This window comes from Schistocerca piceifrons, chromosome 4 (genome assembly GCF_021461385.2).
Source record: "Schistocerca piceifrons isolate TAMUIC-IGC-003096 chromosome 4, iqSchPice1.1, whole genome shotgun sequence".
Lineage (NCBI taxonomy): Eukaryota > Metazoa > Arthropoda > Insecta > Orthoptera > Acrididae > Schistocerca > Schistocerca piceifrons.
In genome coordinates, this window is record NC_060141.1 from 248,113,499 (window position 1) to 248,125,731 (window position 12,233).

Consider the following 12,233-nt stretch of genomic DNA (forward strand, 5'->3'; position numbering starts at 1 on the left):
TGGGTAGCTCAGATGGTAGAGCACTTGCCCGCGAAAGGCAAAGGTCCCGAGTTCGACTCTCGGTCCGGCATACAGTTTTAATTTGCCAGGAAATTTCATGTCAGCGCACACTCCGCTGCAGAGTGAAAATCTCATTCTGGATATTAAACTCTGTTTTTAAAGGGGGTGTTACACTCTCTTAATGGCCTGTCGGGCAGTTATAAAAAATACGTGTCTGTTATTTTGCTCTGCGCTACAACATGTTCAAAGCCGATCAAAATCGAAGAGTATCACTTTGGTAGGTTCACTTGTTAGCTTCAGCGTATTTCGATATTACATGACCTAGATCAGTTTCGAAGGCCTTTCGACAATTTAGGAAGAAAGAATCTGCCTTTCGACCTGTATGTGGTATATGCAAGATACCGCATATCAATAAAGTGAGCGGTGGTTTACACGAGTGGTTTTCTCTGAATCCGTGTCGTTCCTTCGAGAGAAGTAGAGGAGGGAACACTGTAGCTGCACAGTGCAATCGGGTGGGAGACTGAAAGGAAACTGCGAAGGAAGAGTTCTGAGCTGTGCGAAGTGTAGGTCATCCTCGCGATGCCACACTGCACCGCTAGCTGTGCTGTCGAGTGAGGATGTCGTGTCTGTTGTGGCAGGCGCAGCCGGTGCCGACAAGCCGCCGCCCGCGCCTCCACCGCCCCCGCCGCCCGGCCCCCAGGGGCCGCTGTCGCGCTCCCAGTCGTCGGGGACGGCGGGGGCGGGCCTGGGCCGGAAGCTGCCGCCCGTGGCGCCCAGGGCCGGCAACAAGGACTTCCGCAAGTCGGCGCTCAACGTCGACCTGGAGGCGGCCGTGCGCCGCAAGCTGCGCTCCGGCTCCGACGGCGCCATCGCCAACGCGCCGGCCGCGCCTGCGGGGGCGGAGGCCCGCATCTCCGCCAGCAGCTCGGCGCCCAAGGTGCTGGTGACGGCGCCGGCAGCGCCCGGCACTGGCCAGCACCCAGCCGCCGCCTCCGCCTCTGCCTCAGAGAGCAGCAGCAGCAGCAGCAGCAGCGAGACGGAGTCCTCCGAGGAGACGTCCAGCACAGAGTCAGAGTCTGAGCAGGTCTGTCTCTTTGTCTGCCACCGACTTCGTTTACTTCTTATAACATTACGACCAACAAAATTCCGTCGTATGCAGGTCACCTGTTTGTCTCCTATTTGGACTGATTTACTTTACACCCTTTGCTTAAATACCGCTCATACGAGCTAACATACAGTCCTTGTATCTCACGTTAACCAACACTATTACACGCAAAGACGTGCACGATTTCGAACCAGGGACGAACTGGGACACTGAGTGATATCCTGTGGAGTCCAGCGCTTCTGTTTGTGGCGATCAGATCGGTGATGGCATGACTTTCGACGACCTGTTCAAAGGTCACAGAAAGCAATTATTGTCGAAATCCTATTGGAGACGATAATAGGACTGATTTGGGTAATCTTTGAAGGGAGGCTAAATGTTAGCCAGTATATTGGAAGAATGGTAAACCTTGTGTTACGCTTCATGGCCAGGGCACAAAATGGGTTTCTTCTAGCAGGATACTACAAGACTTCCACACTGAAGTTCACACCACTGCGTTTTTCGGTACCCTCATTTGCTTGACAGGGATAAGAAAACAATTTTTTTTCTTTTTTCTTTTTTTTTTTGCTTCAGTATGATGACTCGTCTGATGCGGCCCACCACGAATTTCTCTTCTGTCTCAGCCTCTTCATCTCAAAAAAAAAAAAAAAAAAAAAAAAAAAAAAAATTCAAGTGGCTCTGAGCACTATGGGACTTAACATCTGAGGTCGTCAGTCCCCTAGACTTACAACTACTTAAACTTTTTTTTTGACCAGCCTACGACGTCCACCCAACTCCACGACGTCTGGTCGTGCTTTCACCTTAGTTTTGTCAAGTGCTGAAGACACTCACCCCAGCACGCCTCGAACACCCGACAAATCGTGCAGTTTCAAAATGGTTCAAATGGCTCTGGGCACTATGGGACTTAACTTCTGAGGTCATCAGTCCCCTAGAAGTTAGAACTACTTAAACCTAACTAACCTAAGGACACCACACACATCCATGCCCGAGGCAGGATTCGAACCTGCGACCGTAGCAGCAGCGCGGTTCCGGACTTAAGCGCCTAGAACCGCTCGGCCACAATGGCTGGCTTTCATCTCAAAGTAGTGCTGTTTTCCTGTGTAGTTTTTACCTTCTACGCTCCTTTTAGCAACATGGACATTCTTCCGTGATGTCTTAACAGATGTCCTACCATCTTGTCCGTTCTGCTTGTTATTGTTTTCCATATATCCCTTTCCTCACCGATTCTCTAGAGAACCTCCTCATTTCTTACCTTATCAGTCCACCTAATTTTCAACATTCTTTTGTAGCACCTAATCTAAAATGCTTCGATTCTCTTCTTTTCCAGTTTTCTCACAGACCATGTTTCACTACCGTACAAGCTGCACTCCAAATGCATATTCTCAGAAATTTCTTCCTCAAATTAGGGCCTATGTTTGATACCAGTAGACTTCTCTTAACCAGGAATGCCTTTTTTGCCAGTGCTAGGCTGCTTTTTATGTCCTCCTTGCTCCGTCTGTCATTGGTTATTTCGCTGCCCAGCTACCAGAATTCCTTAACTTCATCTACTACGTAATCCTCAATTCTGATGTTAAATTTCTCGCTATTCTCATTTTGGTACTTATAATTACTTTCGGTTTTCTTCGATTTACTCTCAATCCGTATTCTGCACCCATCAGACTGTTCATTCCATTCCACAGATACTGTAATTTTCCTTCACATTCACTGAGGACAGTAATCTCATCAGCGAATCATTGATATCCTCTCCCCTTGAATTTTAACTTCACTGTTGAACCTTTCTTTTATTTCCATCACTGCTTCTTCAATACATAGACTGAACAGTAGGGGCGAAAGGCTACATCCTTGTCTTGCACCCTGTTTTATCCGAGCTCTTCGTTCTTGGTCCTTCACTCTTCCTGTTCCCTGTTGACTCATGTACGTATTGTGTATTACCCGTATTTCCTCACAGCTTACCTCTATTTCTCTCAGAATTTCGAACATTTTTCACCATTTGACTCTTTTTCCAGGTCTGCAAATCGTATGAATGTGTCATGATTTTCCTCTAGTCTTGCTTCTATTAGCAACGTCATAAGTGCCTCTCTGACTCCTTTACCTTTCCTAAAGCCAAACTGTCATCTAACACACATCTTACTAATGCTCATAATAGACATAAGTTCCAAACAGAATGAAAGTTTAACCATTTGATGAACATCTACATAAAGTTTTATATGCAGGACGTTTAAAATCTTTGTATCGAATCTCTAGGGACGTCAGATCACGTCTTGGGGAACACCTAGTATGAGAGACTAAATTTTTGCTGTTGCTTCCCGGCGACGACGAGTTTTCGTCCAACTAGCAGGTCTCCTGTGTTCTGCACGTTGCTTACGCCAGTGTGAGTGAAGTATTAAGAATGACTGTCGCTAATCAGAGAAAGAGAGTTTCGAAGCAAATCAAGAACTCTAATTTCGGTGAACGGATCCCCTTCCATATGGAGAGTTGACAGGATTATAGACAACACACAAGGCTTACGCACGCCGCATAGTGCCTTCGCCCTGGCGCCTCTCAGCGGTAAAGCCACTGCAGTCGTGAAGTAATTATCACCTCTAGACATATTTTGCTGCAAAGACTTTAAAGCACCCTCTACATCTGACCTGTGTATCGTAGTGTAATACTTTACATTTTCAACAGTGTAAAATGGCTAAAACTCACTGCAACAAGCAGAATGTATGTAAAAGCCATAAATTACCTAAAAGTTTGACAAGCTAAACCATAAGTGAAAATTTAGAAGAAAAAATGAGCAATGGGATAAATGAATGTTTTTAGCTCTTACACGCAGAACTTTTTACTTCATCCCAATGTTTTTTTGTTTTAACACGCGTTACGCCCTCGCCATCAGCAGATCGATAAGAGGACATTCACAGTGGTAGTTGCAAAACGCAGGCGTGGTAAGCTTTGATGAGCTGCATAGTATCTACATTTTTTTATATCCCGTAGTCTTTGAACTAATGATGGCGATGGCGAAATATTTCAAATGGAAATTTGTAAAATAAAATAACTGTGATCTTACAATAATTCTGTATTTAAGCCACAGGTACGATACTGTATTATTATAGATTAACAACCAACTTAAAATAACCCATGATGTTATGAAACATGTATACATGAAGGGGAAATAAATTGATACTGTCTTGCCTAGTGCAACGTTTGAATACTAGTTGTTTCTCTGCGAGTGTACAACTCAAATGACCGACAGTATCCCTAACACACTCTAAGACAGAGAAAGGCGTTCCACCGAGGAATCACCCGAAAGAGACGGAAATTGGTAGATGTGGCGTACATGTACATGTACGGCGAGAATTTCAGAAAAACTGGATGTTTTATTCAAGAGAAAGAGCTTCATAAGTTGAGTTTTGGGGCTCAAATCCAAGAGGAGACTCATCACTGAAAACAATTCTACTCGAGTCAGTGAGATTCTAAGCCCCAATAGCCAGAGAATGCGTACCTGGAGACACCCCAGATAGCGGTGAGACACCATCCTGACTGTCACGCGGCATTCAGCTCGACAGCCAGATGTGACGGTCTGGTGTGCCATTTTTTTACACAGCGGGACCCCTTTGGTTGTCATCCGCGGCACCTTAAAAGCACAGCGCTACGTCGATGATATTCTACGCACTGTTTTGTTGCTTGTCATGGCAGGCCATCGTCGGCTTGCATTTCAGCAAGATAATGCCCACCCGCACACGGTGAGAGTTTCTACTACTTGTCTTCGTGCTTGCCAAAACCTACCTTGACGGGCAAAGTCGCGAGACCTCTCCCCAACTGAGAAAGTTCGGAGCATTATAGGCAGGGCCCTCCAACCAGCTTGGCATTTTGACGATCTGATGAGCCAATTGAACAGAATTGGACATTATATCTCTCAGGAGGACAGCCAACAACTGTATCAATCAATGGAAAGTCGAATAACTGTTTGCATAAGGAACAGAGAAGGACTGACGCGGTATTGACTTGCTCAGTTTGTAAGACCCTTTCTCTTGAATGAATCATCTAATTTTCCTGAAATTGTAATCATTTGTTTGTCTGTACATGTCATCACATCTACCGATCTCCGTCCCAGTTGGGTAATTTTTTTGCGTGGTGCGTCTTTTTTTCTCAGAGTGCATAATATTTTCAATGTCAGACTAGGTTACGATCACATAAAGAGCGCGAATGAACTTAACGAGCTGTTGTATTCGTACCTCCTTTATTCTTCTCTCAAGATCTCTTCACGTCGCGACGAAACTTTTCTAGGTTCTCCTGTCAAGTTTTTATATCACATCTGATGTACGGTTTTTCCATAAGACTTCATCTGTCAATTGAAATTTTGCATTGTGCTCTGTCTTGTACAATGTCTCCTGGAAAGTCTCTTCATGAAAACAGCTGTTTTTTGTTAAGAGCGAAAAAATGTGAATACTTTTAGCCCATTTAGAATTGTTAGTTCTGATTTTATTCCTTAAAATTTAGTCGCTTCTACCTGAAAGTTTATGTGATTTCACTATAGTATCTACATTTGTCTTGAATTCTCTTTTCATTCGCACTATTTGCAAGATAAAAGCACCTCTGCGTTCATAATAGGTACATCCAATCATTAAAGCGCACCGCCGGCCGTGTGGCCGAGCGGTTCTAGGCGCTTCAGTCTGGAGTCGCGTGACCACTACGGTCGCAGGTTCGAATTCTGCCTCGGGCATGGATGTGTGTGACGTCCTTAGGTTTAAGCAGTTCTAAGTTCTATGGGACCGATGACCTCAGATGTTAAGTCCCATAGTGTTCAGAGCCATTTGAACCATTTTAAAAAGCACCATTTCCTTCCAAATAATAAAATAATTTTAAAAATTGTGATATATGTTTAAAGTGGTCGCCCTGTCTCTCTATGTACGTTTGTGATCGTGAAACCACAGTCAGTCTCACTTTACGCCGAACTGTAACATCCGTTGTTTCAGTATTCGAGCGTACATTTTAATCCTGCTAGCGTATCGTTTTGGGGCTATTTTCATACGCTTTCCCTTCTATATATCACCGTAGGCAAAAATCACTGGCAGACAAGACATTAACTGGAAGTTACAATAAAAGAAACGTCAGTACTGACAGTGGTTCGAAAGAACACTGACCCGATAGCGTGGCTGTCAAAAACGCGCACCAAATTCCATTTCTTTACCTCGAGGACGATGGTGATGCCCCACGTGAGAGTTTTCACGGTACCAGTGGTAATTACTCTGGATACTCACATGGACACAAAGGTAAAAACAAGCTTCGTCACAGTGTCGGGTCAAGTTTTCCATCCACAACGACTTAAGCAACCACTCGCAACACTTGATGCTCTTTTTTTATCAGCTGTAAGTAATACCTCAGCACATGAATCTTGGTAAGTTTTCAGGTGTAAAGACCTAAGTACAGAATGACCGGTTGTATTTTTAACACCTATTTTTTGCTGAAGCGACCTGACAAATTCTTCGGGCTAGCAGTCACTTTCTGCAAAGTGCTACCTGATGAGTTACAAATATGCTTAGAATTGGAGACACCGACGATGGGGCGCTATTTTGTTACCATCTTCTAAGGATTAATTTTTGCAGGAATGCTAGAATTAGGGAATTGCTCATGAAGAATTTCACGAATCTTCTTACCCCTCCTTCTTTTTTATTAAAAAAGCTGTACGCCCATGCTGTTTTGAGTCATAATGATACGAGCGTTTATTAGCTCATGTACAGCCACATTTTTGCCAGAAACAGTTTCGAAAGTATTTCCGTACTCTTTCCCCACAGAGCTCTTGTTGGTGCTAACTTGTCATTTGCTCTTCTTGCTCCTTTATCAGACTTATCATTCAAACGTTAACACGTGAGATGCAACATAATCGTTCCTGTGCCATAGCGGCAGAGAAGATAGCTTTACCTGTTTCTGGATCCCATAGACTCTTTGTTGAATCATCATTCGATTTATATACACCAGCCAGAAAGAACAAACCAATACAGCCTTCAAGTGTAGTTTGATCTGATTCTTCCCAACTCTTACCATAGATCTTTGGACCCTCATTATTAGTCATTTCCATTTAAAAAAATGGTTCAAATGGCTCTGAGCACTATGGGACTTAACATCTGAGGTCATCAGTCCCCTAGAACTCTTAAACCTAACTAACCTAAGGACATCACACACCACAACACTCTAATATTATGGATCATAAGATTTAGAAAAGAGGATAACTCTCGGCACTACTATTCTTCAGGTACAGTTTCGATAGGAGTGGGGTCACCAGCCTCGTTTTTAGCGACGAGACACGATTAAAACTGTAACTATTCCAACACCAAAGATAATTACCCTACCTGCAATCGAAAGATTCCGAGATCCCATCACTGTATTTGGAAATGCACATCGCTAACAATATATACACCGATTCCAACTGCTTCCTTCCAACTTCAGCAGAAATATCCGCATAGCCAAAACAGGGTAATCGTTCATAACTACAAGGGTGGACATTCACTTCAAAGTCCAGGTACTTTAATTTCTCACGGAAACAATCACATTGTAATAGCTACCATTAGGCGCCACCAAAAGCCAGGTAGTCGCTCCACGGCGGGCCCACGAAGGGGAATAAAACGCCCGTCCCAAGAAGAATCCCATCGGCAGCTGTTACTCTGAACCTCCTCTCAACGGACTCGCAATTGACCCTCCGCAAGTGTGCTGATGCTACCGTCTCTTGTGCTCAGGAGCCTGTGGAGAAGCCGGCAGACAGGGAGGAGGCCAAGTCGTTCCTGATGCGTGCGCTGGCACCCGTCACCAGCTTCTTCAGCGGTTCCGGCGAGGCTCCCACGGACAAGGACAAGGACAAGGACAAGGAGAAGCTGGCGCGACACATCCGGCACGTGCAGTCTGGGGAGCGCGCCTGGTGGCTGGACCCCAACGCCGAGGTGCCCGAGGGTGTGGCTCGCATCGCCAGTAGCCTCCAGCTGGCCGGTGGTCGGTATTCTGCACCCTGTGTCTACTCAACACCCTGTCTGTACTCCACGCCCTGTCTGTACTCCACACCATCTCTGTACTCCACACCATCTCTGTACTCCACACCATCTCTGTACTCCACACCCTATCTGTACTCCACAACCTATCTGTACTCCACACCCTATCTGTACTCCACAATATTTTGTACTCTCCACCCTGTTGTACTCCACCCCTTTTGTGCTCTCCACCCTTTTGTACTCGCCACCCTTTTATACTCTCCACCCTTTTGTGCTCTCCACCTTGTTGTACTCTCCACCCTGTTGTACTCACCACCCTGTTGTACTCCACACACTTTTGTACTCCTCACCCTGTTGTACTCCACACCCTATTGTACTCCACTCTCTATCTGTATTCCACACCCAGTCTGTACTCCACACTGTCTCTATTTTATTCTCTGCCTGTATTCCTTACCTTCTCTGTATTCCATACTCTCTCCGTCCTCCAAACTCTCTCTGTTGTGCACTCTCTGTCTGTACTCCACTCTGCCTGTCTGTGCCACACGCCCTGTGCTTCAAGTCAACATGGCTGTCTTCCTTGATAACACCCTTTACATCTAGACTTGTCAGACAATTCTCTTCTATACGAACAGACACAGTATAAATTTTACATTTGTGTAGCCATATTGTCTGCAGTTGCTTTAAATTATTAAAGGTATTTCAAATCCATCTTTTCAACTACTAAAAAAATATGTATTTATTGAACTAAATGAGTTTCGCTTTGATGACTTAAAATATTGGTAGTTGTTTGGAGTGAAACATATTTACATTTCTGGTTTGCTTCTACATCTCAAAACAGTTCGTTACAAAAGGTATCGAAGTGTGACGTTTACTATGTATGAAAGATTTTGTGTGATCTCCACTTATATCTGAACTGTCATCTTCTTGCACATTTCCCAGGTATTTCTTCGTTTGTCACTGATTTTTTGGCCTAATTTCACGTTGGCTGAAGCAATGCGCATTTGTTGACGACAAACACGACAAAATATTGCACCACCACCGTTTACTTACCTTCCCCTGGCTAGACCTATGGTAGTATGATGATTTCAACTTATCTACTAATTCTGGTTACCAGTCTTCTTTAAAAAGTTCTTTTTATGAATGGTTTGCCAAATGTCGAATGATTTTTGTTCATATGTACACTGTGTGCCAAAAACGTGAAGCACCCAGAACATGTGACCAGATGTCAATATAATTTCCTGCAAGTAAACAACATTGGAGGGTAAGTAAATTGTTGGAATTGCAGTTCTCTGTGACAGGTATAATGCCCATTAGAGTGCATAAGTGTTGTTCATGTTTAGTGTTGTTGCCATACATGCTAGGGTACGCAAGAGGCTGAAAACCGTCGGATGTTGAGCGATCAATGTAAAGGACAGAGATGCTGTTTACTCGTGCGAGACAACGTTACCAGAACATAACAGTGTTTTTTAGCCTCATTGTGGGCTCCACTTGCCCGAATGGTCGAAGAGCGCAATATCCAGATTTGTGGGGCATTCGCATGTGACAGTGGCCTAATGTTGGATTGCAAGGGAACATGAGGGCAGACATACACGCCACCATTGTTCTTGTTGTGTCTAGACAAGACAGCCTAGACACAATGAGAGGAAGCCGAAAGGCACGCGCTAAGCTAAAGCAGGATGGCGTGAGGTCTGAAACAGGATACGTAATGAATGCTATAAAGAAAAGTACGTAGCTTCTGGAATACTTAACTTTAATCCATCCTTTTGGTACATCTGGAGATTGTGGCGATACAAGTGAGACTCTTTAGATACATGCAATGTTACTAATGTTGCCTTGCTAGGTCGTAGCCATTGACTTAGCTGAAGGCTATTCTAACTATCTGCTCTGCAAATGAGCGAGGCTTCGTCAGTGTGCATCGCTAGCTACGTCGTCCGTACAACTGGGCGAGTGCTAGTCCGTATCTCGAGACCTGCCTTGTGGTGGCGCTCGGTCTGCGATCACACAGTGGCGACACGCGGGTCGGACATGTACTAATGGACTGCGGCCGATTTAAAACTACCACCTAGCAAGTGTGGTGTCTGGCGGTGACACCACAGTTCTAGTCGACCACGTCTCATCAGCACGAGGGAGGATCACTGTATTATGTACCAAGCACATCGGAAACTTTTCACATCTGCCTTCGAGAACAAGTCCCGGAACCATCGCAACATTCTATGTCATCCCACACCATTGGTCAGAGACTACAGCTGTCGGACAAAGGAATTACCGTCCGATGCGTAGGCTGCTGTTAACACCACTGTACAAAAGGCTGAGTTTGGAGTGGTGTCCTGACCAGGAAGCATGGACAGCTGACGAATGGTGTCTCATTGTGTTCAGCGATGAACCACGGTTTTCATTCTAATGTTTTGAAAAGGCACAGCTGTGTTAGTACCGGCGTCACTGTTTGGGGCGCAATAGGGTATGACTTCAGGTCATGGTTAGTAGCGACTGAGGGAACTTTAGTGGCACATTGATAGGTCACGAACATTCTGCGTCCTCATGTGTTACCCCTCATGCCACAATACTGAAGCGCCATTTCTCAAGAGGACAATGTCCGTCCACACGTGCGCACATGACACGTGTCACTATGCACTGTCTACATGATGTTGAGATACTGCTGTGGCCAGCAAAGTTCCTTTATTTGTCCACAACAGAACATGTGTGGGGCCATCCCGGACGTCATCTCTGCCCCAGTGGCAGTACCCAGGACCAGTTAACAAAAGCTGTAGGCCAGTTTGCCTCACGAGAGGATCGAACACCTTTATGACACCCTACCCAACCGAATCAGTGCATGTGTCAAGGACAGAGGGGATGCAACGTCATCCTGATAAGTGGGCTGTTACTGCCAATTTCTTTGTAAATTTGGCGCGATATGGTAATGACTGAAACAACATCACGTACCATCTCAACACGTGTGATTTCATTTCCATTCGTCATCCAGTAATGGGGGCCCCACTCTTTTTTCAGGCATCGTGTTTATTTAAACATGCAAGTAAGGTGAATGAGCAGTGTGGACGTCAATGATTTATATGGAAACTGGGGATGTGGGATATGCAAAGATGAGTACAAGGTAGTGAATAGTGAGTGCAAGATACTTGGTCTATGATATTCCTGTTTATGGTTATTTGAACGATATTGGGTGGTTTGCAATAAAACACAGTCTGGATGGCGCGTATTTATTCCAGTGATTGGTTTCGCTCGCATTATGTCATCTTCAGATCTAAAATATGGAGACTGTGGAAGCTGACACTAGCAACAGACGAACCTGCAAGCTTCATGGTTTTTCATGGAGTTGAATATGACAATCCGGAATACGAACAGTCATCTTTATTCTGAAATACTTTTCACATAAATATTTATTTTATTATATATTTTGGTACTTAAAACTGTTATATTCAATCTCATTCTCCTTAGCCCATTGTCTACCAAAGGAAACTGTTCTGCTGTCAAGAAGTAGTATGAGACTTCATTTTTAGTTGCAGGGTTACTTATTAATTGAACTTAACGCGAATAAGAGCGTAGATTTCATGGTGAAGACACTTCTACAAAGAACAGAACGCACATTAGTTTCAGTAATAAGCCACGTAGTCTAACAAGGGAAGTGCGTGACCTCGAACGTTCAGAACTGCACGAAAATTTTCTTAAGAATAAAAAACACTCATCCCAAAAACACTGGTATGAGACAATCGCATACTAAACTGGGCGTCTTGTCCTGGGAGACATTTGAATTATCATCTGTTCAAGGTGTAAGAGACCAGCTTGGCAACTCAGAGAAAGAAAATGTCGATATAATTGATTACTTTGCAGAGTGCGGGGTAGTCCGTTCCAGAAGCGGACAACAGCAACAGAGGATGAATTTTCAGACGTCTCTATTTTATAGATGAGCTCAGCTAGGAAACTAGATAAGTTAGATCTTGCATTGGTGTTATGATGGGATGACAGGTACTTGACGTCTAATGCCAAGTACTGAGGCATATATACAATGTTAATCATGTAAAACTTGCACCACAAATATTGCGGAAATGGAAAGTGCTATCGGTGTGCGGTTTTCACAAAATGAGTTGGTTGTCAGAACCTCGGATTGTTAGCTAATAAAAAGACTGTAATAATACTTAGAAAGTGTATTTTTTGTG

At 44.3% G+C, this 12,233-nt stretch overlaps 1 protein-coding gene across 4 annotated transcripts in view; it reads left to right on the forward strand.

The window, feature by feature from the left end:
- The first annotated feature begins 935 nt into the window (after positions 1 to 935).
- Positions 936 to 12,233, forward strand: part of LOC124796334 (FH1/FH2 domain-containing protein 3) — a 646,429-nt gene continuing 635,131 nt past the window's right edge. For all 4 annotated transcript variants that reach the window (XM_047260468.1, XM_047260466.1, XM_047260469.1 and 1 more), the window contains exons 1-2: positions 936 to 1,084; positions 7,816 to 8,065. In XM_047260468.1, coding sequence (XP_047116424.1) covers positions 7,864 to 8,065 — 202 coding nt within the window. In that variant the 5' untranslated portion in view covers positions 936 to 1,084; positions 7,816 to 7,863. The remainder of the gene's footprint in view (positions 1,085 to 7,815; positions 8,066 to 12,233) is intronic.